Consider the following 27,962-nt stretch of genomic DNA (forward strand, 5'->3'; position numbering starts at 1 on the left):
GGTTTTGAGTGTGGGGGGCAGCAACTACTGCTGCTTCCAGGATCCCGTCTTGCATCATCCGGCTCCTGTTCTGGCCACCCCATTGGGCCACCTGCAAGAGGTCCCTCAGGATTTCTGCTGATCCTAAGGATGAGCCGCCTTCCAGCCTCATGGTGCTTCTGGCTCTACTGCTTGGTGCCAGCCCTGTCCCATTGTGTGGCTTCTGGTGCCAAAGCTAGGACTGTGCTGTTGTGACACAGAAGTAATGGCAAAGCATGATTCATCTGTAGAAAACCCACAAATATAGGAGAAGGCTAGAAGGGGCTACTAGCCACAATGGCTATGTTCTGCCATCATGGTCAGAGGCACTAATGCTTCTGAAAGCCAGTCACTCAGGGTGGGGAGAGGACTACTCTTGTGCTCAGGCCCTGCTTGTGGACTCCCACAGGCAACTGGCTGGCCGCTGTGAGAACAGGAGGCTGGACTGGATGGGCCTGCTCTAGCAGGTTCTTTCCCCCCAAATTCCCAACCCTCTTGGTACCTGGCAGTTGGGAAGACAGGACTAGGAGACCTGGGAGGAAGCAACACTGATGTTTTGGATGCACACAAATCCTAATGAAAATGAGGGTTATTTTGGAGCAGCAGGACCTCAGAAGCAAGATGATTTGGAGAGGTGGTGGTGACACAGACTGGAAATCTCTAGCTTAGAGAAAGATCCCCAGCGATGCACATCCCTGCCCACAAGTTGGGGGATGAGGAGCAAGAGGCTTCCTGTCCGGGCGGGGGTGGGCCAAGTGTGCTGCAGGTCCAACCGGGAGCAGGAGGATTTGCCTCACCTGGTGCGAGGAGCGCCTTTGCATCTCGACTCCTGCACAGCGCAAGCCCAGGAAGGCCCGCTGAAGCCCCGCCAAGAGGCCCACCTGCTCCTGTCTGCTAGGGGCCGGCCAGTGTCTGCTGCTGGAGGTCACCGCTGCTCAGAAGGGAAGACACGGAGTGGGGCAGGAATGGGGAGATTTCAAGAGGCAGCGGCCCTTCCAGGCCCGCTGGGCAGAGCCTCCTGCCTTGGAGACTGCAAGGCTCCGGCCACAAGGAGGCCTGCGGCTGACTTGGGACTCCAGCGCAGCCCAAGCAAAAGTCCCACAGCTTCGGACCCTCGCCCGCCCCATAGCCCTCCAGCATCTGCCTGACTCTGGGGAGCGCTGCGCGAAGGGAACACCCTCTGTTCCCAGAGCAAGTCCGTGAGAGAGAAAGCCCAAAATAGTCCCTGAAAGGGAGGAAATATGTGGCGCCGCTTCCCAAATTGGGAGCGTCCTCCAGCTCCCCTTGTCCCGCGGCCTGCTGGGAGACTCCGGGTGGGGGAAGCGGCTGGCCGGGCAGCAGCTGTCTTTGGCCTGGCGACCCCCGCCTCGCCTGCCCAAGCGGAAGGGGGGCCACTCGGGGCCTGCCTTCGCCTGGGGGGCCCCTGGCCATGGGGCGACCCTGCAGAAGGGTCGAAGGCCCTGCCCGGTGCCTCAGTGGCCTTGGCGGGGCGCGGGCGGGCTAGGTGGGCAGCCTCCGGGATGGGGCGGTTACTATAGCAACAGATCCAAGGCTAGAGGGATGGATAGCTGGACGGAGCGAGCTGAAAGGGGTAGCGGGGAGGCTCCTGCTCGAGGGAGGGGGAGAGGTGCCGGGGCGCGTGCCGTCAGGCTGGCTGACCAGCGGCGATGGGCTGGGGGCGTCCCGTCTCCGCGCCTGCCTGCCTGCCTGCCTGGCCGGCTGCCCGCGTCCCCGCCTTCCGCTCCCCGCTCCCGCCCGTCGAGGCTCGTCGGCCGGTCCCGTCCCTGCCAGCTTGTCCCTAAAAGGTGCTGCTCGGCCGTGGGGGAGGGCCCGGCCCCTCCCCGGCTTTTAGGCAGTGTGAGCCGCTCGGGGCGCGCAGCCAGTATCCACCGCTCGCGGCTCCGCTCGCCTTTCCTTCTCGATCTCGCCCGCTTGAGCGCCTCCGACCGTCCTTCCCGTCGGGTCCCGACGCCTCTCCAGCCGCAGCCATGGAAGCCATCAAGAAGAAGATGCAGATGCTCAAGCTCGACAAGGAGAACGCCATCGACCGAGCGGAGCAAGCGGAGGCCGACAAGAAGCAGGCCGAGGACCGCTGCAAGCAGGTAACCGCCCGCCCAGCCCCACAGGCCTCTTGGCGCCCACTCCCCAGAAGGGCAGACCCCTAGGAGGAACCACACCTCACTAGCCCCCTCCATCCCCGACAGTTGATCTGGGTGGACACTTGGCCAGGCAAGAAGACCCCCACCCATTAGCTGTGAATCCGCTTCCAGCTGCCCGGACTAAGTCAGGCAGATGCCCTCCCAACTCCCACCGCTGGGCTCCCATCTCTGGAGACTCCCCACCCCAGATAATCCTGAGTGCCGGAAGGCCCTTCTGCCCCCCCCCCCCGCCCCTTCCTTACCCCGGGCATCCCCTTTCCCGCCGGGTAGGAGCGAGCAGCAGCGCATCGGCCTCCCGCTGACGCTCCCCTCTCTCTCTCCCCGACCCCCCGCAGCTGGAGGAGGAGCAGCAGGGGCTGCAGAAGAAGCTGAAGGGGACGGAGGATGAAGTGGACAAGTACTCGGAGGCCGTCAAGGAGGCCCAGGAGAAGCTGGAGCTGGCCGAGAAGAAGGCCGGCGACGTAAGTCCGGCTCGCGGGGCGGAGGGGCGGCAAGGGAAGGCGCAGGCATGCCCTCGGAGGGCCAATCCTGCCCGGGCCAGGATGGGTGGCGCCGAGGAGCAAGGGCATAGGGGACGGGGCCCCTCCAGGTATTCCGGGCTCGTTAAGCCCCGAGCAGCTGCCCGCCAGTGGGGCCTCCCCCTCCCTCCCTCCCCGAGGATGAATTGAGCCGTCACTGGGCTATTAAGACGGGGCGGGCGGGCAGGGGAGGCTCCGGGCGCGGGCCTTGGCACCCGCGCCGCCCATCAAGTTGTCAAGGCATTCCTGGGCGCTCGTTAGCTGAGGGTCTCCCCGGGGCCAGGAAGGGGCTCTTGGCGCGGGAGGTGGTGACACGGCGTACTCCTCCGGCCAGGGAGCGACAGCTGCGAGGGCTTTAAAGAGGAGCCCGCTCGGGGGACCCGCCACTGGCTCGGCCTCCTTCGAGGGCATTTGACACCCTATAAATAAATGCTCCTTGCCCGAGCCAGGCTCGAGGCCCGGGTGAAAGGCGATCTGGGGGTCTTAAGGAGCGCCTAAAAGGGACCCGCCGCCTGGAGCGCCGCCAGCCCGGACCCGCCGCCAACAGCGGGCGGGCGAGGAGGGGGCGCAACCTGCGCGGCTGGAGCGAAGCGGGAGCGCGGGGCGGGTCCCCTCGTGCTCGGACCGGGCTTCTCCGGGCGGCCTACTGGCTGCTTGCTCGGCTTGGTCCGCGCACACCTCGGGCACTCTGCCAGCACCTGCCCGGTGTTTCCGGGCCGCGGAAAAGCCCCTTCTTGGCCGGGGAAGATCGGTGCCCACACGCGCAGCCTGCCTTGCGGTTGTCTTTGCGCCCATCATGCCGGTCCAGTCCAGGAGCAGAGGCCGCCCTGGCTGCTCCTCGAGTGCCAGTGGGCACTGCCAGCAGATATGACCCCTCCAGGCAGAGCCCGTCTGCAGACTCCTCCTCGCGGAGGGCTCGAGCCAGACAGATGCCAGGCGAGGCGGTGCTAATCGGGGTGCTAATAGGCTCCCGCCTGCTCCTTCCTCCAGAGGCTTAACCCAGAGGCGGGAGGCTGGCGACGCAGCCTGGTCCAGAGGCTTGCCACTCTTAGCCCCGGGAGGCCTGGGGGGGGGGGACACGGTCTACCTGCTGACACCCCCCCCAGGGCACAGTGCACAGGGGCCCTTGGCTGGATGATGCCCCTTAGTTCCCGCAGGTTGGCACGAGAGGCGCTCTCCTAGCTTGCTGCAGGGCGCAGATGAGCCTCGAAGCCAGTCGCTTGGGCGCAGGACCGGGAGGCTGCGGGCGACTCCTCCGAGGGGCATCCCCGCCTCCACCGGTGCCGCGATTCCTGCATTGCAGGGGGATGGACTAGATGGCCCTTTGGGTGCCTTCCAGCTTCTCAGTCCTTTGAATCTACGATTCCTCATGGCTGCTGGGCTGCCCAGCCTCTGCGCTCGGTCTTGCGCAGCTGGCTCAGCATCCCGCCCGTCCCAGCCTCCGCCGCCTTTGCTCATATTTGGCCATTCCCCGAGCCCAGAGGAGGAGACTGGCTAGAGGGCGGGGGGGGGGCTGACTGGCGCAGAGCAACTGCGGGGATGTAGGAGCGCAGCCGCCCTGGCTCTGCCCCACTCGGAGGCAGGTCCCCCTTTTCCTCTCGCGGCCCGTCCAGAACAAGGCAGATGCAGGTTTTCTCCCCAGTGCAGCTGGGCTCTGGCAGGCAGGCCGGGGCTGCCCCATGTTTGTATGTCCTGCCAATGGAGGACATTTTTCGCAACCCTATGTGGGAAATAAATGCCTCCCCATCCCGGAAGCGTGTGTGCATTTGAGACGTTATGTAAAGGTGACTTTGCCTTGAGCAGTCGTCGTTTCCCCCCGCCGCCATTTCCTGCGCTTGCACTTGGAAGGGAACACCGGAGTGCTTTGCAAGGGCTCCAGGCCCCTTCGGGGGCATCAAGACCAAGGCAGAAATTCTGGCTTGGAAACAGGCTAGCTGGCCTGGCACCATTCCTCAGCCTCGCCTTTCAGGTCCCCCATTTCCACGTGTCCAGCACACACATGCTGACTGATGCCACTTCAAAGGGCTGGTCTGGGGGGGACAGAGCTCAGGTGGTCATCTGGCCTCCCCCAGGGCAGCCGCTGGGGAAGCCACCACTGGATGCAGGGGGAGGCCAGGCTGAGCAAGAGGGGAGGCAGGTCAGGCCCTGGGGAAGGAGAAAGCAGCGGGGGGGGGGGCACCACAGGTGGCTGCTCAGGGGCCTGAGTGGGCCGGAGGAGACAAGGCACGTGCCTGAGAGGTGGAGGTCCAAGGTGCGCCTGTGTAGCATCAGAGCAGGAGATGATGGGAAGGGGGAGAAGCCACGGGGTGTTCTTTCCTCCTGAATGGAAAGAGAGGGACTGGAGCCTGAGAATGTACCAGGGTGACAGCACAGTGCAGACGTGATCAGAGGAGGCAAAAGGGGAGGTGGTCCCAGATTGACTGCTCCAGGGGGCTCAACTTGCCCCATTCAGAAGGGACTATGATCAGGCCAGTTGCATCTTTCCCTGGCCCTGTGAGACAGATACTTTTGGCCTCACAGCCTCCCCAGGAGGAAACTTGGCAAGCTTGCTTGTGTGGGGAGGGACATCCTAAACCTAGAGGGACAGGAAGAAACCCTGACCTCTGAGTTCCGGCCTCAGAGCGGGTGGCGGTGACTAGCCAAAGAGCCACGCCGTGTCCCTGGGAGAGGATGTGGACCTGAGGGTGTTTCTAAGTGTCAGCAAAGGGTGGGCTTCAGGTTTGCTCTGCTGAGAGCAGGATTGGCTCAGCCCACCTTTGGACCCCAAGACTCTTCCCAACATGCATTTCTGCCTTAGGGAGCTGGTGTTTCTCTTTGCGCAGCAGGAGGCTGCCATGTCACACAATGGCTATAGCACAGGCACAGCCTGAAGGGAGTTGCTTCTGGCACCCTCACAGCTGAAGGCAGGAGTGGGGCTCCCTCGAGGCTGGCCGGCGGGGGGGGGGGGGCAAGTGCTCCTGCAGTTCTGCCAAGCACCAGCCCTGGACTAGGGAGTCTTTCAGGTACAAGCCTCCTTGGTCCTCTGGAACAGAAAGTAAGTCAGTGGCCACAGATGGCTACTGGCAACCTCGTGCCATTTTTTGAATTTATGAGCATCTCATTTTCTAATTAGAGTCACAGAACTGTAGAGTTGGAGGGGGTCCCAGGGGTCATCCAGCCTATCCCCCTGCAATGAAGGAATCTCAACACAATTAATTCAATTAAAACATTAGACATTCAAGAACTATCAGACTCTGGGAGCTGTGCAAGCAAATAGTAAAAGAAGATAAAACCTGAAAACCTAACACTATTCAAGCAGCTTTAATGATACAAAACAGAGACAGACAGGACACAGCTGAGTGGTGGAGCATCTGCCTTGCATGCAGAGGTCCCATGTTCAACTCCAGTGGCAGCAACTGCAGGCAGGGCTGGGAGACACTCTGTTTCTGAAATCTGGAACAGCCGTTGCCTGCCTGTGCAGACACTACTGACCTAGATGGCCCCAGTGGTCTGACTCAGCAGAAGGCAGAGAGAAGGAATTGTGCTCCAATGCAGCAAGCAGCAACCTAGTATTTCAAGAGACCAGGAAGTGGAAACACATGGGAGATGTATGAGCACATCCAGCTTGGCCTAGAGTGTTGTGACACCCCCTCCCCAGCACGCACGCACTCACACACTGAGACATGTTTTGGAGGGGCCCTATCATGCCGAAAGGTGGCAGGTGCTTAGCTACCAGCCACAAGGGCTGTGCTCTCCCTTCACTGCCAGCTGTTTCACCCAAGAAGGGGCTGGAAGGGGTCTCGGAGGCCATCTATTCCAGCCCCCTGCTCAGTGGAGGAAACCCCACCTCAAAAAGAAAACAGATGGATGTCTGGGTCCTGCTTGAAGACGACCACTTGGGGCGGAGAGGCTCACCCTCCAGGGAGCAGGAAGTGCTCCCACCACCCTCAAACTGCCCCCACCATCAATAAAGAGGCCTTCCTGTAATGTAAGCCAGGTGGATCTCATCCTGCCACCTGGGACAGCAGCAGAAAAGAACTCCCTGCCTTTTTCTGTCTAATGACAGACTTCAGCAAAGACGATGAGGAAGCGGAAGGCGGCTCTCAGGTCTCCTCCAGGGAAAGCAGGCTCAGTTCCTCCAACCTGGCCTCGCAGGACTAGTTTCCCACACTCCTTGAGCATCTTTCTCACCTTCCTCTGAAACCATTCCAGTTTATCTATGGCAAAGTGGAAGAGCCCAGAAATGAGCAAAGGACTTCAGATCTGGTTCCGAAAAGGACAACTGAAATGATCGTGGGGATGGAGGAAAGTGGCAGCGTTTGGGACTTTTTAGTTTAGAAAAAAGGCAAGGAAGAGGCGATATGATAGAAGTCATGGAGAAAGTGGCAAGAGAAAAGCTTTTCTCCCTCTCAGCACTAGACCTCATGGACATCCAATGAAGCTGAATGTTGGCAGATTCAGGATAGATCAAAGAAAGGACTTTTTCACACAGTTAATCTAGAATCATAGGATCATAGAGTTGGAAGAGACCACAAGGGCCATCGAGTCCAACCCCCTGCCAAGCAGGAAACACCATCAGAGCACTCCTGACATATGATTGTCAAGCCTCTGCTTAAAGACCTCCAAAGAAGGAGACTCCACCACACTCCTTGGCAGCAAATTCCACTGTCGAACAGCTCTTACTGTCAGGAAGTTCTTCCTAATGTTTAGGTGGAATCTTCTTTCTTGTAGTTTGGATCCATTGCTCCGTGTCCGCTTCTCTGGAGCAGCAGAAAACAACCTTTCTCCCTCCTCTATGTGACATCCTTTTATATATTTGAACATGGCTATCATATCACCCCTTAACCTCCTCTTCTCCAGGCTAAACATGCCCAGCTCCCTTAGCCGTTCCTCATAAGGCATCGTTTCCAGGCCTTTGACCATTTTGGTTGCCCTCCTCTGGACACGGTCCAGTTTGTCAGTGTCCTTCTTGAACTGTGGTGCCCAGAACTGGACACAGTACTCCAGGTGAGGTCTGACCAGAGCAGAATACAGTGGCACTATTACTTCCCTCGATCTAGATGCTATACTCCTATTGATGCAGCCCAGAATTGCATTGGCTTTTTTAGCTGCCGCGTCACACTGTGGAACTCATTCCCACAAGAAGTCAGAGGCGGATTTAGGGAAGTGCAACCAGTTGGGCATGGAGCCTCGGGATGGAAAGAGGCAAGGAAACCAAATTTCGGTGTTGCACAGGATGCTGCTGAAATTTGAGACCCCAAAGTTGACCACTGCAAGTAGCAGTGATGGTCACCAACTTGGATGGTTTTAGATGGGGATTGGACAAATTCATGGCGGGGAAGGCTATAAAGGGCTCCAGGCCAAGATGGCTCTGCTCTGCTTCTACAGTGTGAGGCAGTAATGTTTCTGAATGCGAATCGCTGGAAACCAGAAGAGGGGGAAGTGCTACTGGGTTTCCCATTAGGGCATCTGGTTGGCTACTGGGAGAAGATGCTGGACTAGAAGATGCTGGACTAGACAGGCCACTGGCCTGATCCAGTAGGCTCTTCTCAGGTTCTTAAGCAGAATTTTATTCCCCCTTGCTGTGCAGTGCTGTCGTCTAAACACTCTGTGATGAATGGGATAAAGGCAGATTAAAAAGGAGCAGAGAAATCCCAGTGGCCCTGACTGGGGACGCTCTTCTTCCCTCAGCCCTCTGCCCATTTGTGATTCACAGGTCTGGTCCACGGGCTTCTGAGCATACACAGGGTGCCAGGAGGCAACCACCTTACTGAAGCCAAGGAGGCCTGGCCAGCGCCTGGACTGGTGAGTCCCTGGAGCAGCCACGTGGGGGCTGCTGCTGCTGCTCTGAGTGCCATGTTGCAAGAAAGTAAGACCACAACCGAATATCCTGCAGCTCCAAGGACAAAATGGCCCAAAGCACATGCAGAGTGTCCCTCGAAGAATCTCTTTTAACACAGATCCCTACTGATGGCTCAGCTTTACAGGAGAGCAGCCTTGGAGCAGCAGATGTGGCTTCCTTCTTGTGCCTTTGCAGCAACCAGCAGCTGACCCCGTCTGATGGGGAGACTCGGTTCAGTCAAGTGGCAGTGGATCGAGTTGTCCTTCGGCGGAGTCACAGCAGCAGGGAGATCCGAAAGTCCCCGCTTGGCTTGGTGCTCTTCTCAGTCCTCCAGCCAAGTAGCCACCGGATCAGCCCTGCGGGGCAAAGCCAGCCCAGAAGGGCGCGCAGCGGAGTCTTCCCCGAGGCCACCGCATGAAGCCGCCGGGCGGGCGAGCGAGCGAGGCTCTTCCCGGGGCACCGACACTTGGCACGTTGCCCCGGAGGAAGCGTCGGGGAGTCCGGGGCCCCCGCTTGCCAGGGGGCTGCAATGGCCGGGCCTGCGCGTTGCCGCCTCGCTTTCGACGGCGCCGCGCCCCCCGACGGACAGCGCCAGCCCCTCCCTGCTTCCCTGCCTCCGCGGCGGGCTCTTTAAGAGCGAGGCCGGGCCAGCGCGTTGGAGGAGGCGCGCGAGGGGCCGAGCCGGCAGGAGGAGGAGGAGGCGGGGCGCGGAAGGCCGCCTCGCCCCGCATCCTGAGCGCTTCTTCCTGCTGGGCGGGTAGGCGAGCAGACCGAGCGACCGAGCGCCAGCCAGAGCCCGGGCCAGGAGCCCCGCCAGCCCGCCGCCCCCGATCCAGCCCCCCGACGGGCTCCAGCCTCCGCCCGCCCCTCCGCGCCTCCGCCCGGGAAGATGGCCGGGAGCAGCTCCATCGAGGCGGTCAAGAAGAAGATCCAGACGCTGCAGCAAGTGGCCGACGAGGCCGAGGAGCGCGCCGAGCACCTCCAGCGGGAAGTGGACGCCGAGCGCCAGGCCCGCGAGCGGGTGAGAGAGGGTCCGCTTCGCCCCCCGGAAGGGCTCGCCAGCCCCGGGGCGACCTTTTCTCTGGAAGCTTGGGGGGGGGCTGGCGGGGCACCCGGCGCTGGGCTCTCCCCGGGGCGACCCGAGGAAGCGGCGCCTCGGAAGGGCGGGGTTCCCGAGCATGTGCAGAGGGCTGGTTCCACCCGGGCGGGGCTTCCCGTCGGGGGACTCGCCAGGCATCCGCCTGCATCCTGCCTGCCTCGTTCCCTCGCGCTCCGCCCAGCGCAGAGCCGCCCGGCCCACCTGGATCCGGGGAGGCGCCGCTTCCTCCGCGCTCCTTTCCCGGCCGAAGGGGCAGGGGCGTGGCCTCGTCGCCCCGGGCCACATGGGTACCCTCGGGAGAGGGGTCCTTCTGGAGGGTGCTAGGGGGGTCCCAGAGGGCGGGGTCTCCGCCAAGGGCTCTACTCTCTAGCGAACAGCATGTGCGAGGCGCGCCAAGCTCTTCGAGCTCCCCTCTCAGCCACTCCTGGCAGGGGACGCCCTTGTGCCCGTTTCCCGGATGGGGGAGCGGAGGTGCGAGGCTGGCACGCTGCCCACGGACCTCTTTGCAGCGTCTCCTCCTCCTGGGGTTCCTGCCCCTGAATCCTCACTCTGGTACTCGCGCCCCTTCCCAGGAGCATCTCTCTAGTAGTGCAAAGAGGGCAAGGTGGGATCCTGGTGCCATTTCAGCTGTGCGTGAGGTGGAGGTTCCTGCTGATCCAGGTGCGGACCTACCTGCGCATTGCAGGGAGAGCGCTGGCTGGGCAAGAGCTGGGGGTGGGGAGCTGCTAGGCAGCCACGATGGGTTGGGGGACAGGATTTGGGTCAGCTTGACACCCCCTTTGGCCAGGGCCTGCTACTGCCTGTGACATCATTCTGTGGGGGGCTCGGACGATTGGGGTGTGGGACATGCCTGGCCTGGCGGGGAGGGGGGGCTTGAAAGTGGAAGACAATAAGGAGGGTGCAGTACTGTGTCTGTCCCTGTATTCCTGAGCCCTCCTCTTTGCAGGCTCTTGGAACTGAAGCAGCCCGGTAAATAATTGACAGGAGGCTGGCAGGAGTCCTGCGGGTGGCTTCCTGGCCAGCCCCAGCTGGTGCCCCCCTCCAGTCCCTTGGCTGTTCCCTGAGACCAGCTGGAATCAGATGATCTACTGCACCATACACCTGGGGGAAGGGCGCAAATATGAGGAGGGGACCGTCTGGTTTTTTGCAGAGCTGTGAGAGCATTTTCTGCAGTGCAGGGAATGAGCAGGCGCCTCCTTCCCTGGGGCTGGGACTCCCAAGCCAGAGAGGTCCTTCGGGGGGCTTCCTTCCCTCCAGTTTCTGGCCCTCTGGGTGCGTGAGAGGGCCTTCCTTGCGCACCCCTCCCCCAAGGATCCCCCACTGGTGGGCTGTTCCCAAGGCAAAGCTGGTTGTGTGGTGGAAAGAGAAGTGGGCTGGTAGTTGGGGTGGGGGACTTAGCCCCAGGGCCAGGCTCTCCCCCCCCCCCGTGTCTCCATTGGGCGAGGCATGGAGTGGGAAGGCTGCCTGGCTTAGTTGGGCTGCAAAGGCCCCACAAACAGCTTTGGGTCCCCATAGGAAGCTCACCTGCTTGCCTGGTTTGGGGGTGTCAGCTATCAGAAACGGAGCCCTTAGCTCTACCAACAGCCAAACAATTTGCTCTAATTTAAATTCTGTTTAGTTTATGAAATTTATATACGACTTGATTGTAACAAAACATCTAACTGGTTTGTAAGACATATTGTTGTTGTTTTGTCGTTTGTCGTGTCCGCCTCTTTGTGACCCCCTGGACCAGAGCACGCCAGGCACTTCTGTCTTCCACTGCCTCCTGCAGTTTGGTCAAACTCATGTTGGTAGCTTTGAGAACACTGCCCAACCATAAGACATATTAAGACTATCAATAAAAACCAGCAATTAACCATTGAAAAATGGTTAGAATCAGCAGTGAACGAATAAGACTAGGCTAGCAAAAATATTTTAAGAAGGCATCAAAAATAATATGGGGAAGGTGCGTGCCAGATGTCAATAGGCAGGGAGTTCCAAAGTGCTGGGGCACTTTATGGGGCACCTGTAAAAGGGCCAGTTCTGCAGGTCGAAGCAGCCAACAAGTTGTTCAGGAAAGTGCAGGTCTTGCCTTACGGCTGTTCTGGTACTCAGAAGCCTCCCGCTGCTTCTTGTGTGCAGCCTCCTGTCTTAAGAGCCCTGTGGTTAGGGCCAGGGCCGGCCCTCCCTTGAGGCAAGGTGAGGTGACCATCTCAGGCAGCGGATTGTTCTCTCCTTGTTTCTATTGTAGATCTTCATGCCCCCTCCTTCCCCGCCTGCCTGAGGCACCACAATGTTTTGAGCTAGCCCTGGTTAGAGCAGAAGGTCCTGGCTTGAATTCCTGGCAGCATCTCCAGGTAGGGCTGAGAATGTCCCCTGCCTGAAACCCTGGAGAGCTGCTGCCAGTCAGTGTAAACAATACAGAGGCAGATGGACCAGTGGCCATAGAAGGCAGCTTCCTATGCTCCTTTCAGTCTGGCTGTTCCTGGCTCCATTCGTTGCCTAATTCCTTTGTGGCTGGTGGTGTGTCTTGTGGCAGTGAGTTCTGCAGCTAACTGTGCACTGCTGTGTGGACTCTGGGTGGCAGGTGGAGGGGCAAGCCTGCCTCTCTGCTGGAACCTTTAGTCTGGCCCATAAAGACAGTCGCTGCAGGATTCAGGATGGCTGACCCTGCTAGCTCAGACTAGATCCTCCCTCTCCAGAGGCAGTATACCTTGCCCTACCAGTACAAGAATGCAATCACAGAACTGGAGAGATGACCACAAGGGCCATCTAGTCCAACCACCTGGTTGCATTAGCTAGGCATTTTTATATTGCCATGGGGAAGCGGGGGGGGGGATGGATCTCAGGAGTCCTCCTCCAGGTGAGCATCGCAGAAGCTGGCCTTCCCCCTCCTCCTTGGTCCTGTGCCCCCCAAAGCCCTTCCGGCCTCCTCTGCTGCCGGCTGCCTCTTTGCCTCTTCCTTCCCTGGGCCCAGCTCTAAAGGGTCTTGGGGGAAGGCTGCTTCCTGACCCTCTCTGCTCTGTGGTCCTCCGCCTTCAGTGGCTGCTGTGCCCCCTTTGCTGATCCCTGCTCAGCCCTGGGCCTGAACCAGCAGCAGAAAGCACCTCCCTTGGCTGGAATGTGGGGGGAGGGAGGGGCTGAGGGAGTGGGGGGGAGGGAGGAGGTAGGGGAGGAGCCCTGCCTCCGCTGGCTCCTCCCTTCCCTTCAGCCAGAGCATGGATGGGGAGTGAGGAGTGAGGGGGAATCCCACCCCCATGCTTTGCAGCTGCAATAAACAGGAAATCCACCCCCACCCCCTGAGCAGCTCCTGTCCATCTCCTTTTTGGGAGCGAATCTGCTCTGGAGGCATTCCTGCCGCTTTAGTCACTCCAGCGCAGGCAGGCAAGGCACCCATCCTGCTCCTGCAACTCCCCCCTCCTGCTGGGCTGCCTCCCTTTCCCACCCCACATGCTCCTCCTACTGCTGCTGCCCTGGACCCCCAGATGGGCTGCTGAGGCCCAACAGCCATCCTGTCTGGGTGGGGCAGTTTCCCAGGAGCTGCCGGCGCTGCTCTTTGCCCTGTGCTGGGCTGCACAGAGGTGGCACCAGCCCCTGTGCCAAAGGCTTTCACCACACAAAAGTTGGGATGTGATGTCACCTTGCAGGTGGCCTGGCACTCCTCTTGTGTAGGCTGGGGACCTGGGCGGGGTGTGTGTCTCAGGAGCGTCACCTAGGAAGAGCCTGCTGAATCAGGCCAAGGCCCCATGCAGCACCCTCGTCTCACAGAGGCCCATTACGGAAAGCTCTCTGGCAGGATTGGGGGGCAAGAGCCCTCTCCCCTCCAGTGGGGTCCAGCAACGGGGATTCGGGGACATTGCTGCCTCTGACCGTGGAGGCAGAGCAGAGCCATCCTGGCTAGGAGACACTGAGAGCGGCTTCCTCCTCCTCCTCCTCCTCCAGGGATTGGTCTACTTCTCTCTTCAAACCATCCAAGTTGGGGTGGGGAGTTCCACAGTGCGCAGAAGGAGGACGTTCTTTTCTCTTTTCTGTGCTGCTGAGAGGGAGAGCGCCCCCCCTGCCCTGCCCACCCCCAGTCGTGCTTCAAAGTGCCTAATGCATGATGAAGTTATAAGCCTACAAGTCTCGGCCTGCAGATGTTCAGTCTTAAGTGCAGGAGATGGAAGGAGGGGGGAGTTGGGGAAGGGAGGGGGCGATGTTGCCCAAGTTGGGCCAGCTCCAGGCAGAAGAAGCAGAAGGGAAAGCGCCTGGCAGGGGGAGCCTGGGGGAGCTGCTGCAAGCCAGAGCTGGGAAGGAACCTTTCTGGGAAGGGACGGGAGACCTTCTGCGGGCAGAGCCCCTGTCTCTTCCCTCATGCCCCTTGAACAGCCCAAGCAGGAAGGGACTAAAGAGCACAAACAGGATCACCAGGGAGAATCATGGAATCAGAGAGACAGAAGGGACCCAAGGGTCATCTAGTCCAGCCCCTGCCATGCAGGAATCTCAGCTAAAGAATCCACGTCAGATGGCCGTCTAAATTCCCAAGGGAGACTGTTCTACAGTCTTACTGTCAGAATGTTATTCCTGGTGTTTAGTTGGAATCTCCTTTCTTGTAACTTGAAGCCATGGGTTTGAGTCCTACCTCTTGGAGCAGAAGAAAACAAACCTGCTCCATCTTTCATGTGTCAGCTCTTCAGATATTGGAAGACGGCTCTCTGTCTCCACTCAGTCTCCTCTTTCCAGGCTAAACACAACCAGTTCCTTCAACGGTTCCTCACAAGGTTGCCAGACCCCTGATCATCTTAGTCACCCTCCTCTGCACATGTTCCAGCTTGTCAATATCCTTCTTACATTATGATGCCCAGAACTGGACACAGTATTCCAGGTGTGGTCTGACCAAGGCAGAATGGAATGGGACTTCTCCCACCCTTGATTGGGATGCTATACTTCTGTTGAGGAAGCCTAGAGTGGCATTTGCTTTTTCTGCTGCTGCATCACACTGTTGACTCATGTTAAGCTTGTGGTCCTAAGACCCCTGGATCTTTTTCACATGTCCTACTAGTAAGCCAGATGTTCCTCATCTTATATGTGTGCATCTGGTTCTTCCTGCTGAAGTGCAGAACCTTACATTTGTCCCTGTTGAAATTCACTTTGTTAAAAAGGTAAAGGTAAAGGTACCCCTGCCCGTATGGGCCAGTCTTGACAGACTCTGGGGTTGTGCGCCCATCTCACTCAAGAGGCCAGGGGCCAGCGCTGTCCGGAGACACTTCCGGGTCACGTGGCCAGCGTGACATCGCTGCTCTGGCGAGCCAGAGCCGCACACGGAAACGCCGTTTACCTTCCCGCCAGTAAGCGGTCCCTATTTATCTACTTGCACCCGGAGGTGCTTTCGAACTGCTAGGTTGGCAGGCGCTGGGACCGAGCAGCGGGAGCGCACCCTGCCGCAGGGATTCGAACCGCCGACCTTTCGATCGGCAAGTTCTAGGTGCTGAGGCTTTAACCCACAGCGCCACCTGCGTCCCTTATTCACTTTGTTAGCCTGTGCCAAATTCTCCAAGCTGTTGTGCTCATTTTGAATCTGGCTTCTGTCTTCTGTGGCACTGGCCATCCCTCCGTTTGGTGTCATCTGCAAATTGGATGAGCATCCCCTCAATCCCTTCATCTAAGTCATTTATAGATGTTGAACAACAACAGGCCCAGGACAGAACCCTGTGACACACCCCTTGTCACTTTTTTCCAGGATGACGAAGATCCATTAAGGAGTCCTCTTTGGGCTCGGTCAGGCAACCAGCTACAAATCCAACTAACAGTTACCTTGTTCAACCCACATTTTAGAAGCTTCCTTTCAAAAATATCACCCGAGACTTTGTCGAAAGCCTTACTGAAATCAAGATACACTAAGTCTACAGCCTTCCCCTGGTCCACCAAGCTTGTAACTCCATTAAAAAAAAGAAAAGAAATGGGATTCATCAGGCATTACTTACTTTTGAGAAACCCATGCTGGATCTTAGAAAAGGATGCTGTAATTACTAAGTGCTCCCAGACCGACTGTTGAATTATCTGTTCTCGGAATTTTCCTGGTCTTGATGTCAAATTCACCAGTTGGTAGTTACCTGGTTCTTATTTTTCACCATTTTTGGAGATGGGGACAACATTTGCCCAGATCACGTCTGCAGGAACCTCACCTGTTCTCTAAGAATTCTCAAAGATCATAGACAAAGTCTCTGAGATGACATCCGCAAGCTCCTTTGGTACCCTTGGATTCAGCTTATCAGGCCCTGGAGATTTGAATTCATTTAAAGTAGCTAGGTGTTCCTTTACTACCCCATTTCCTGTCTCGGGCTGCAGCTCCCTCCTTACATCATTTATTCTGTTATCGCCAGGTTGGCATCAGTTTCCTTTTGGGTGAAGACAGAGGCAAAATAGGTGCTGAGTAGCTCCGCCTTTTCTCTGTCACCCAATAGCGTTTCTCCATCCTCTCCACACAGAGGACATACCACTTGCTTCAAACATAGCTGAATAAATATTTTTATTATTTTTAACCTCTCTTGTAAGCATGAGCTCATTCTGAGCTTTAGCCTGCCTGACCTTCACCCTGCAACTGTTGGCTACTTGTGTATACTCTTCCTTTGTGATTTCCCCTTTCTTCCATTTCTTATACATGCCCTTAAATCTCAGCTCATCTGTGAGCTCCTTATGCAGCCACACCGGTTTCTTAAATGCCTCCCAGTTTTCTTTCTTGCTGGAATTGTCTGCATTTTTGTCTTCAGTGTTTCACTTTTAAGAAACTCCCATCCATCTTGGACTCTTTGGGATCTCACCCAGTAGCTCTTTAAGCTTTTTGAAATTGGCCTTCTTAAAGTCCGGAGTTCATGCCTGACTACAGGCAGCTTTCCCTTGCCTGTGTATCACGAGACCCAGGTGGGCATGATCACTTCCTCCCAAGTTTCCAAGTACTTCCACTTCACTGATCAGTTCCTCCCTAGTGGTGAGGACCAGGTCCAAGATAGATGATCCCCTTTCTGCTTCTTCCACCTTCTGAGAAATGAAATTGTCATTGAGGCAATGGAGGAATTTGTTGGACTTTACATTTTTGGCAGAGTCTGAGTTCCAACAGATATGGGGAAGTTGAAGTCCCCCATGTTTATATCTCTCCTTTTTGAATGTTTGGTAATCTGCTCTAGTAAGGCATCACCCAAGTCTGCAGTCTGGCTTGGCGGTCTATAGCAGACCCCCACAGTAAGGTCCCTGTGGTGTTTCTCTCCCACAATTTTTATCCATATACTCTCAATCTGCTTTCCACGCTCCAGGTCATGGTTTTCTTCAGAAGTGTACACATTCGTTACATATAATGGTCCTCCTTTTGAACAGGTTATACTCTTCAATTCCTACATTCTAGTCATGAGTCTTATCCCACCCAGTTTCAGTAATGCCTACCAGGTCGTATTGGCTGTCCTGTACAAAAGCTCCAATTTGTCTTGCTTGTTTCCCATACTCTGTGCATTTGTGTAGAAACAACTGAAACCACCAGTCGTAACTCCTTCTTGTGATTTCCTGCCCTTTAGCAGGTTCCTGGAGTATCACTGAAGCTATGATCCCCAGTGCCGTGTGTTCTTCTGTTGTCTGTCATGTTGTCTCCCTCCTGCTCAAGATCTAGTTTAAAGCTCTCCTGATCAGGTTCATAGCAAAAGCATTCTTGCCAACCGCTGTGAGATGCAGCCCATCTCTCGCCAGAAGTCATTCCTCAAGGAAGTGACGATCATGATCCAATAAGCCAAACCCTTCCTGACGACACCACCTGTGTAGCCAGTGGTTTACCTCCAGTATTTTCCTCCCTTCCTGAGCCATGGCCTTCAACAGGAAGGAGTGATGAAAAGACCAGCTGTGCTGCAAGGTTCTTCAGCTTCCTGCCCAGAGTCTCATAGTCCCTTGCTATATGTTGCAGACTGTGTGTGGCAGTCTTATTTGTACCCACATGAATCAGAAGGAAGGGGTAGTGGTCAGTGGGCTTTATAAGACTTGGCAACTTCTCTGTCACATCATGAATCTTTTCATCTGGAAGACGGCACACCTCCTGGGCCATCCTGTTTCCACTGCATAATTCTGCCTCTGTCCCCCTCAGTAGGGAGTCCTCTATTACCACCACTCATCGGCAGCAATTGTTCTATGCCCTCTGCCTTCCAAAGCCTCCTTGAAGGGTTCTGAGGTCTCCCACTGCTGCTCTTGAGTCTCACCCTCTTGTCTATTGGAGCTTATCTGGATATTATCGGGATAGATTACAAAGGCCTTATTGCCTTATGGTTGGAGTACTTCCTACTCCTTCCTCTCAACTTGCCTTCCCTTTGTCTGCGATCCTTTCCTTGGAAGGTAGCAAGTGGGTTATCAGCATACTCACCCACAATCAGCAGCCTTGGATCTGGAGGTTTTAGGGCTGGATCCAGACACATCAAAGAAGCGTTTCAGTTAAATGTGTTGTAAACTCATCCAGGGGAATCCGGTTGGGAAAGACTTGACTCCACAGCGCCATCTGTTGTCACATTGCTATATCGCACAGAAAACACATTTCTTTACCAATCTAGCTGAGTCCCAGGTCAAGAACGGAAAACGTTTCCTCCAAACCCATCTCCTATCTCTTCCTCCTTTGGAGGGTAGCGGGAATCATTCTTTGTTCTGTACCTTTCACAGTCATCTTGGTGTATTCGGAGGTCAGCAGTTGCTGTCCCAGCTCTTCTGGCCCAGAATTGGTGTCTGGGGTGAAAATATGGAAGCGATTTTGCACCCCAATGACCCAGCACGGCTCCTGACAGTCCAACTTCTGTGTGCCACATTCCTCCAGGGGTTCATCTCTTGCAATGGGCGATCTGCCTCCTCTTTAGGGGCATCCCACCTGTCTTGTTGTTCTATCACATCCGCTCAGCTCTGTCGAGAAACCTGCATGTGTGCTTAGGCAGGCCTCAAGTTGCTGGACCTTCTCATCTAGCAAGGCAACCAGTTTGCACTTTTGCACGTTCTCCGGTAGAAGACTGACATGGCGCAGGCATTGCAGGTCATGGCAGCAGCTCCCTCACCTTCCATGACCCTTGGTCCTATGCACACCATGAGACAGGACTTGGGGCCTCCCCAGCGCAGGGTCCTGGCCAGGGACTCTGTGCACAAACTCCCAGAAGTGGCAACCAGCGAAACTGTGACTGCTGCTGGCTGCTATCTCCTCCCCAACTCACTTCCTCCTTCAGCCTGGCTTCCTCTCAGCAGTAGCACCTCCTGCTCAGATCATGTGCTCAGCAGAGCACTCTGCCGCACCCTCAAGCGGCAAGCAGCTCAGACAAGCAAGCAGCTTTCATGCCAAAGACACAATATCACCCTCTTCCGCTGCCTCCGGCAATCCTTCAAACGCCCCACTTGCAAGCTCCCAGAAGCTGCAATCAACTAAGTTTAAGAAAGTGGAAACTTTTCCTGATTCCTGGCAGTGAGGCCAAGAGGAGACCAGTGGGAGTTTCAAAAGGGAAACTGCGCCCCATGCCTCGGGGGGGGGGGGGGGGACGACACACACATGTGCAAGAGCAGAGCGAGGAGAAGTGAGGCACAATCATGGGGGCTGAGTTGAGGGGCGTTGGGCTTGGTGAGCCGGGGGGGGGGGGGGGAGAGCAGAGGAGCTGAGATTTTGGGAAAGATGCTGGGGCTCCCCAAAGGGCCGGCAATGGGGAAGGGGGTCAGGCTCTGGCATGCCCAAGACTGGGATGGGAAAGGGGTCTAAGGCTGTGTGTGTGATCTGTGGGGGGCTGGTGGCGGCTCAAGGCCCCTTTTGGCTTCTGAGTTGGCTGGGCCTTGACTGGGGTCAAGCAGGGAGAAGGGAGGGGCTGGAGCTCAGGGACAGAGTGTCACCCCCAGGGACAGACCCCTGCCTGGCACCGACCCTGCCTGGCACCCTTCGGGTCATGGCTGCCCACCAGTGACTGGCTGGATCCACCAAGTGGGCACAGCGTCTGATGTGCCTGGAATGGCCTTGGCTTTCCTGGGGTCGCGTTTTTTTGTCTGTGGGGTGGGAAGGGCTGTGAGGTGGGAGTGGGCAGCCCTGTGGGGCTGTGGTTGGGCGGCATGGCGAGGGCAGCGCTTGCCTGGAAGGGGGGAGGCTGGGCTGTGGAGCAGGGCTGTGCCTGTGCTTGACCTCTGCACCCTCTTCTTTCCTTCCTTCCTTCCTTCCAGGCTGAGTCCGATGTGGCCTCTCTCAACCGCCGCATCCAGCTGGTGGAGGAGGAGCTGGACCGAGCCCAAGAGCGCTTGGCCACCGCCCTGCAAAAGCTGGAGGAGACGGAGAAGATGGCTGACGAGAGCGAGAGGTGGGCGAGGGGCCTGCTGGAGCTCCCCACAACTGCCTTGGGGCCACTTTGGGTGGGCTTGAAAGGCAAAGAAGGTCCTCTGATGAAGATCTGAATATGGGAATGCGAAATGAGACAGAGAACAGCCGAAGTGTCGAGTCGGGAGGCACCTCAGAGGTCATCCAGACCTACCTCCTTCTGATGCAGGAAGTGCTGTTCTCGACTCATCCCTTATCTGGATATGATGAGGAGAGGTTTCAAAGGCAGGAAGGCTATGGCACAAGTGCTTCATGCTCCTCCTCTCAACTCTCCTGCTGCCATTCTGGATCTGCCCAGAGTCCAGGCAGGAGGAGATCCACTGGGAGACCCTCCCCCATTGGCAGGGGGGGTCTCTGTGTCAGAGTCCACAGGAGAGAGGTTCTGTCAGCTCTGGCCAGAGGGAGAGGGGAGCCAGGCTGCTGAGGGGCTGCAGTCTTTTTGGCCTCTTGGCCCTGGCTTTGGGTTTTCCAAGGCAGGGAGGGCAGCCGGGAGAGAAGCCCATTCCTGGCTCCCTCTCCAAAGGAGATGCTGCCTTGTGCCATGATGGAGACCCTTGAGGTGCCTTTGTGTGGCCTGGCCCTCCCTGCGAGGTTGGCCACTGCTCTGGGCAGGGAGGGCTGCCCCCTCAGAGCCTTTAAGAGGAGACTTCAGTGGGGTCACTCAGAGGACCATTCCCATGCAGGCTGGGGTGTTGGGCAGGGAGGGTGAGGCGAGAGCCTGTCTTGGATGAACTTCTGGGGTAGTTTCTGCCTTGGGTGTGCAAGCAAAGCCAGCAAGGCCAAGAGGAGCCAGGATGTGGTCTTCCTGGGGCTGCTCTAGATGACCCTTGGGGTCCCTTCCGACTCTAGGGCTTCTCCCTGGGGCGCCTGGGTGGGGCAGGCTCTCTGGGACTCTGGAGGGGGGCAGTGTGGGTGGGGCAGTCCTGGGCCCTGTGGCTGACTGGGCTTGTGGCTTCTCCCCACCAGAGGCATGAAGGTCATTGAGAACAGAGCCATGAAAGATGAGGAGAAGATGGAGCTGCAAGAGATGCAGCTGAAGGAGGCCAAGCACATTGCAGAGGATGCCGACCGCAAATATGAGGAGGTGAGGGGGCCCCAGGGAGGGGAGGGGGCCTGGGGAGGGAAGCAGCTCCCCCCCCCCCGGACTGCACTCCTGACGTCTCTCTGCTTGGCTCCTAGGTGGCCCGTAAGCTGGTGATCCTGGAGGGGGATCTGGAGCGCTCAGAGGAGAGGGCCGAGGTGGCCGAGAGGTGAGTGTGGCCACAGGCAGAGAGGGAGGGGCTCCCTCACTGGCCTGCCTTGAGGGAGGGGGCACCAGGGCTGGACATCATAGTGCCGGAGGCTGTGCTGCATTGGGACTGGAGCTCCAAGCATGGTCCTTCTCTTCTCCCACCCCCATGAGGGTGGGAGTGGGGGAGGAAGGCTTTTTTACAGGCCCAGTGCTGGGGAGGGGGTCCCTGGCCTCCGTGGGGGGGATTCATCCTCTGCACCCCCGTCCTTGAGCCACGTGGCCTGAGGCAGAGCACCTGCGGCAGAGGGGCTTCCAAGGCCCATATAGGACTAGAAAGGGCAGCTGTCCCTCCCCTCTCTTGGCTCTTGTGAGGAGGGGTCTGCTGATGCTGCACAGCCCCCCGTGTGTGGTTGGTGTTCCTTTGTAAAGGGGGGGGGGTATTTCATCCACCCCTCTCTTTGTTGTGGAGCTGACCCCCTTGGCTCCTTCCCATCATTTTTTACTCCCTCCCCACCGCAAGAGCCTCTCATGGTGACGTAAGGAAAGCAGTGCAGGCAGGATTGAACCCCAGGCAGAGCCAGCTCCCTTTCGCCTTCCAAGGTTAACATACATTTGACTGCCTTGAGTGGGGTCCCCCTTGCAGGGCACCTGCTCTCTGGGGGCAGCCAGGCCCAGGGCGTTGCAGGGGGGCTGCATCCTCCCCACTGCTAAACCTTGCTTGCCCCCTTGCCCCCCCCAGCCGCATGAGGCAGCTCGAAGAGGAGCTCCGCACCATGGATCAGGCCCTCAAATCCCTGATGGCTGCAGAGGAAGAGGTACTGAGCAGGGGACCCCCTCCTCCGTCTCTCTCTCTCTCTCTCTCTCTCTCGTTCTCTGAGCTGTGCGCACTTCCTGCTCCTGCTTCCTCTGGTCATTGTCCTTCTGAGCACTTCCTCCTCTCCTCTCCCACCCAGTCTCTCCGCTCTGTGCTCAGATGCCACCCCCCTGCAGGACCCTCAAGGGGAGGCGTGAGAGGCGGCTTTGGCCCCACTCTGCGTCCGGCCATCTTGCAGAGGCTCACCCTGGGCAAGGGTGGCACGGCTGTCTGGCTAGGAATGGAGGGCAGCTGGCGCCTCCCAGAGGCACGCTGGGGAAGGGGTCTGCCTTGGAGCCCACGGCCTCTCGAGTGCAGCAAAAGCCACCAAGCAAGAGATTTCATTTATGTGTGTTATATATATGTATTTTTTTTTGTCAGATTATCTTGCTCAAGGCAACCTAAAGTGACTTAGAACCAAGCAAACAAAACCCCACAGAGATACACACATCCTATGCCCTTTTAAAATGTGGCTCTTTTTTGGGGGGGGGAGATGTTATTGGGTTGATGTTTTTATTTTGATTATATATACAGTGGACACTGTGGGTTGCGAATGTGATCTGTGCGGGATGCACGTTCGCAACCCACAGCGTTCGCAACCTGCAGCAGTGCGTCTGCACATGCGCGGGTTGCGATTTGGTGCTTCTGCGCATGCACGACCGCCGAAACCTGGAAGTAACCCGTTCTGATACTTCTGGGTTTCGGCGCTCCGTAACCTGAACAAAACGCAACCTGAAGCGCCTGTAACCCGAGGCGTGACTGTATTGTGGTTTTTATGTTGATCTTTTCTGTGAACCACCCTGAGACCTCTGGGTATAGGGTGGCGTATAATTTCAATAAATAATAATAATAAACAATTAAAACAAGGATGGAGGTAATACAGTGGAACCTCTAGATATGAATGGGATCCGTTCTGGAGCCCTGTTCGCATCTAGAAGCAAACGTAACTAGCGACAGCATGTCTGCGCGTTGCTTTTTGCCACTTCTGCGCATGCGCGTGATGTCATTTTGAGCGTCTGCGCATGCGCAAGTGCCGAAACCCGGAAGCAACGCGCTCTGTTACTTTCGGGTTGCCGCGGAGCGCAACTCGAACATGCTCAACCCGAAGCGCATTCAACCCGAGGTATGACTGTACAGAAAAACAAGCCCCCAACTTCTGAAAGGACACAGATAGTTAGAAGCCAAAGGCCTGGTTATGCAGGAAAATGCCCACCCGGCATCTAAAGATATAGAAGGATGGCACCAGGCAAGCCTCCCTGGGGAGAGCGCCCCACAAGCGGGGAATGGGCAGTGATGGGGCAGGAATCAGGCTGCCAGCCTGGCCCTGGCAACAGTGGAATGGGGACGTGGTTTGCAGGCAGCCCAGAAGGAGACGGGGATCTCCCAGCCACCTTCCCCAAAGGGGCGTCTTAACCAGGGCGAAGAGCTTAAGGGGTCGCAAGGGGTCCGAGGGAGGTTCCTGGCCTTGCAGAGACAGAGCTGGCCCTCAGCCTGACACACATCTACCCGTCAATGCTGCAATGCGGCTTGTGACCTGTGCCTCCCCAAGGCGGCTTTTTGTCTCAGCCCAGGGAAGTGTGCTGTGCCAAGACAGAGGCCTCGGGATGCCTGCAGGACACATGGGCCTTGCTTTGCTGCTGGAGTCCCACGGCTTGTGTCTCTCCCCACACGGAGAAGGGGGATTCTCAGGGCCTTGGCGATGCCTCTTGTGGCACCAGAGGAACCTCCTGCTGCTGCTTTCTCTCTTCTGCTGCTGCTGCTGCTTCCTCTTCAGATTCTTCTCTGCTGTCTCAACTGGTTCTCCCTCTCTCCTTCTCTCCCTCTCTCCCTTTTCCTCTCCTGTCCTGCGCCTGCCTCTGTCTTTCTGGACATGACACAGTAAATGTGGGGATCTTGAGGAAGAGCTGAAAATTGTCACCAACAACCTCAAGTCCCTGGAGGCCCAGGCAGACAAGGTAGGAGGGGTGGGGAGGGGCATGGAGCTCCCTGGTGGGATGAGGGTGGGTGGGCTTCCTTCACGGAGGGGCCTGTTTGGAGTGGGGCAGGGGCTGCCCTCCCTCTCCCCCCTCACACTTGTTCTCCCTGTCTCCAGTATTCCACCAAGGAGGACAAATACGAGGAAGAGATCAAGCTGCTGACGGACAAACTCAAGGAGGTGGGCAGCGCCTGGGACGGGTCTCCCCTCTCCCCTCTCCCTCCAAAGCTGAAGCTGAGGGGCAGACAGTTCAGTCCCAGTAGCAGACTGGGCTGGGGAAAAGATCCTGAGTCAGAAACCCTGACTCTTCAATGTTCAGCCTCATGGGAGGCCCATGAGCTCTTGAGTTAGGAGAGAGAGGTGGACCCAGGCTCTGCTGCGTTTGGAGAGGCATTCAGAAGCAAAACAAGCGCAGAGTCCAGGGTGGGGGTGGTCAGGGCCAGACCCTCCCTGGCGGGCAGGGGGAGTGAGGAACCCTTTCAGCCTGCAGCAGCCTGAGCAGAAATCTCTCCTGCACCCCACCCAGCTGCCCAGGCAGCTCTACAGTTCTGTGCACGCATCTTTGGAAGCCAGAGCTGCCACTTAACTGAGGGGACCATGAAGTGTCTTTATTTGTGCAAGGCTTTGTACAAAGAACCCCCAAAGGAGGGAACTGCTTCTTAACATACTGTAAAAAAATTAAAGAAGACAGAATAAATATGGTCCCCAAACTGAAGGACTGAGGAATATTCTCACCATCTTCTCATGATGGGGGGGGGGGCAGAAGAGGGAGCCTTTGTGTTCTGCTCTGGAGGGTGTTGCAAGGCTTGGAGAATGGGGAGCGGCTGCAGAGCTGCTCCTGCCTTCTAGGGGGTGGAGGTTGCAGCCCTGGACCCAACAGCAACCTGGGAGGATGCCCCCCCGTTGAGTCTCCCACCCAATGGGCTCTTCATCTCTATCCTCCCTCTCTCTCTCTCGCCCCTGCCCCCCAGGCTGAGACCCGAGCAGAGTTTGCTGAGAGGTCTGTTGCAAAGTTGGAGAAAACCATTGATGACTTGGAAGGTAAGAAGGTGCTCCCCCCCCCCGCCCGCCCCCTTCGTTGGGCTGGGAAGTGGTGGGGCTGGGACCCAGAGCAGGGGATGGGCTCCGAGAGGGTTGGGTCCTTGTGAAGGTGGTGAGGGTGTCCTGCTCCTCTTTCCCTCCTCCTCCACCACCTCCTCGTCTCTCTCCCAGCCACCCGCCTTCCTCTTCCTCTCTCTTCCCTCCCTCTCACGTTCACTCTTTTCTTTCCACCCCCTGCACTGCTCTGCTCTGCCTCACTGCCTCCACCTTCTCCACCTTCCATGCACACCTGCAGACGAGGTCTATGCCCAGAAGATGAAGTTCAAAGCCATCAGTGAGGAGCTGGACAATGCCCTGAACGACATCACCTCCCTCTGAGCTCCGCCTCTGTCTGCTCCCGCCCTCCCCCTTGCTTGCCCAGGATACACCCCCCAAGTGCTCCCCTGTGTGTGTGCTGGGGGGGGGGTAGGAGGGGAGGCCAAGTTACCTCAGGTGGGGATAGGGGGTGGGGAGCTCTGTGCCAGCGCCAGAAGTGCCTTTCCCAGCAGAGGAGGCGGCGTTTGGGGGCTCTGCCAGCCATGCAGCCGGGGCTGGGGGGTAAGGGGATCTGGGCCTCTTCCCTGGTGGGTGGGAGCGAGACCCCACTGTGGAAAGCAGCCTTGCACCCCCCCCGGCAGGTCCCTCTGAGGCCCTGCTGTGCCCCTCTTGGCTCTGCCTGTCTGTCCGTCCCACTGTCTGTCCTCCATGCTGCATTTCATGACTCTGTTCTCCTCTCCAGTCTCTGGTTCAATAAACAGTTTCAGCAAACGCCTCTTTTTCTCTCATTCTCTCGCCTCCATTTCTGTCTCCTCCTCTGTGGGGCTCTGGACTCACCGGTTGCCCAACATGCCTGGTTAGTTCATCTGCTGTCTCAACCTCTCCCTCCCTCCTTGAACCCTGGCATCTGAGTGGGCAAGGGCTGCCCCTGCAGGGGGGGCGTCAAAGGGCTTCCCCCCTCCCTGTGAGCCCCATGGAGGCAGGGGGCTTGGAGGGTCCTGCCTCTTTGCCCTTGGCCAGCCTTCTGGGGGCACTGAGGGATGTGACCCCTTGGGAGCCTCTTGCCCCCTGCCTGTCTGTTGTCCTCCATCCTGCAGCCGGCCTCCTCCCCTGGCTCCAGATTAGGGAAGGTGGCAGGTGGCAGGAGATAACTGGGGTGTCCTTGGTTGGGTTGCCTGGCAGCTGTCCCAGGGAAGTGCTTCTGGCTCCTGGAGGGGGGCTTGGGGGTCTCAACCAGCTCCTCCCTGCAAGAGGCTATGGGGACGTGGCATGGAGGCCTCCCGGGAGCAGCAGCCCTGATGTCCAGGGCTTCCCTTATTCCTCTGGTGCTGACGGGCCTCCTGCCCTTCCTCTTCTCTCTCTCTCTTTCTGTCTCTCTCTTTCTCCTTTCTTGCTGCTGGACATGGATCTTTCCCCTCCAGAGCGCTCCCGGCAGGAGGAGGAGAAAAACAGCCTCCTGGCTACTGAGCTGCGGCTGGTCCTCCACGGCCTCCACAACTGAGCCCCCCAGCTGCCCCTGCCCTTGCCTGCTTCGTGGGGGGGGGCAGCCCCTCCCCTGCCCCTCCCTTCTCCCCCCTGAGAAGCCCTTTTCTTGGAGCAAGAGGATTTGGGAAGGGGGTCTCCTCTCTTGCACACCTTCCTGGAGGATGGGCCTCCCAGAAGAGAGGCGTGGTTCCCAGTCTGAGCTGGAGAAGAGCTCAGCAGATGATGCTGGGCAGGGTGGGAGCCCCTTTTGACAAGGGGTGGGGTGAATGGGACAGGATCCTGGCAAGCAGCGTCTCTCCTCTCTGCTTCTCCATCTCTCCTGCAATGCTCCTCTTGCTGCTGCTGCTGCCTTGCTCCTCTTCACGGATCGACACCCTCTTCCAAGGTGTTTGGGGACCGGAGCTGACTGTTCTCCTTAGGAGCAGGTGGTGGTGAAGAGGGCAGGCCTCTGGGCAACCTCAGCTGCCCTCCAGGGACTGGGGTGGGGGTGGGATCTTGCTGTTGGATGAAGCTGCTGAACTGACTGGGCCCTCGCTCTGTGTGTGTGTGTGTGTCTCTCTTTATCTCCTGCCTCTTTCTCTCCTGGGCTGGGGGGTGGGCTTCCTTCTGGCGGTGGTGGGGTGTGCCTGGGTGCCTGCCTGCCTGCCTTGTGTTTGCAGAGAGCTTGGCCAGCGCCAAGGAGGAGAACGTCGGCATCCACCAGGTCCTGGACCAGACACTGCTGGAACTGAACAACCTCTGAGGAGGGTCTGGAGGAGCAGCAGCGGCGGCCCCCTCTCCCCGCCCCACACTCTTGCCCGGCCAGCACCTTCTGCTGAAGGGAAGCCCCCTTGCCCCCCAGGCCTGTGCTGGCCCCTGTGGGGCTCTGCCTCTGCACTGCCCCTCACCTGCCTGTCCAGTTATTAAAGCAAGTTGAACAGAGGAGGGCTGTGTCTCCCGAGGTCTCTTTTGGGTGGGGCAGCAGGGAGGGAGGGGCAGGGGGTCTCTGGACATAGGCCTCATGGTTGTCCTCAGGGGGGAGACTAAGGTATTTGTGGATACTCCCTTGAGGGGTGGGGGAGTGCTAGGGAAGAGCTGTGGCCCCTCTTATTTTGGGGGGGGTCTGGGCTGACACCTGAGGTGAAGCACAACCCCCCTGGGATTCAGGGGTGAGTGCAGCGCCCAGGAGACCCCAGAGGGCAGCACCTGCCATTTGCTCCCTAGGGGAGGAGAGCAGCAGCGCCTTCGATTTGTGGGGCCCCTGGAGGCAATGCTTTTCTTTGATCTGCTGCCCTGTGGCTCTGCCACCGTTGCCTCATGGGTGGGCCAGCCCTGGTGGTTGACTCCAAGGAGAAGGCAAGGGGTGTCTGAGAGGGCGTTTGGAGGAGCCAGTCCTTGGAAGAATGTAGCCATGTAGCTCAGTGTTGTCTGAACT

General features: G+C 57.9%; 1 protein-coding gene across 8 annotated transcripts; it reads left to right on the plus strand.

Annotated features, from left to right (window-relative positions):
• Positions 1 to 1,311: 1,311 nt before the first annotated feature.
• On the plus strand, positions 1,312 to 27,470 carry TPM2 (tropomyosin 2). 8 transcript variants are annotated; one of them, XM_083703038.1, is made up of 9 exons: positions 1,312 to 2,120; positions 2,513 to 2,638; positions 19,777 to 19,910; positions 20,894 to 21,011; positions 21,107 to 21,177; positions 23,891 to 23,966; positions 24,104 to 24,166; positions 24,958 to 25,027; positions 25,323 to 25,834. In XM_083703038.1, exons 1-9 carry the CDS (start codon positions 2,007 to 2,009, stop codon positions 25,403 to 25,405), a joined length of 855 nt encoding a protein of 284 aa, XP_083559164.1. In that variant the 5' UTR covers positions 1,312 to 2,006; the 3' UTR covers positions 25,406 to 25,834. The 8 variants fall into 8 exon arrangements, with proteins under 8 accessions (XP_083559164.1, XP_083559167.1, XP_083559165.1 ...); XM_083703041.1 differs by lacking the exons at positions 23,891 to 23,966; positions 25,323 to 25,834 and adding exons at positions 21,898 to 21,973; positions 27,208 to 27,470 and having other exon boundaries at positions 1,335 to 2,120; XM_083703039.1 differs by lacking the exon at positions 25,323 to 25,834 and adding an exon at positions 27,208 to 27,470 and having other exon boundaries at positions 1,846 to 2,120.
• The last annotated feature ends 492 nt before the right edge of the window (positions 27,471 to 27,962 follow it).

The sequence above is a fragment of the Podarcis gaigeae genome (genome assembly GCF_964106915.1).
Source record: "Podarcis gaigeae genome assembly, chromosome: 11".
Classification (NCBI taxonomy): Eukaryota; Metazoa; Chordata; class Lepidosauria; order Squamata; family Lacertidae; genus Podarcis; species Podarcis gaigeae.

What these genes read in the sequence shown, in the direction of transcription:
- TPM2 (XM_083703038.1), top strand. Translation starts at nt 2,007, where the DNA reads ATGGAAGCCATCAAGAAGAAGATGCAGATGCTCAAGCTCGACAAGGAG. An exon ending in CCGAGAAGAAGGCCGGCGAC is followed by an intron (nt 2,639 to 19,776) that starts GTAAGTCCGGCT and finishes CCTTCCTTCCAG; the next exon opens with GCTGAGTCCGATGTGGCCTC. An exon ending in TGACGGACAAACTCAAGGAG is followed by an intron (nt 24,167 to 24,957) that starts GTGGGCAGCGCC and finishes CCTGCCCCCCAG; the next exon opens with GCTGAGACCCGAGCAGAGTT.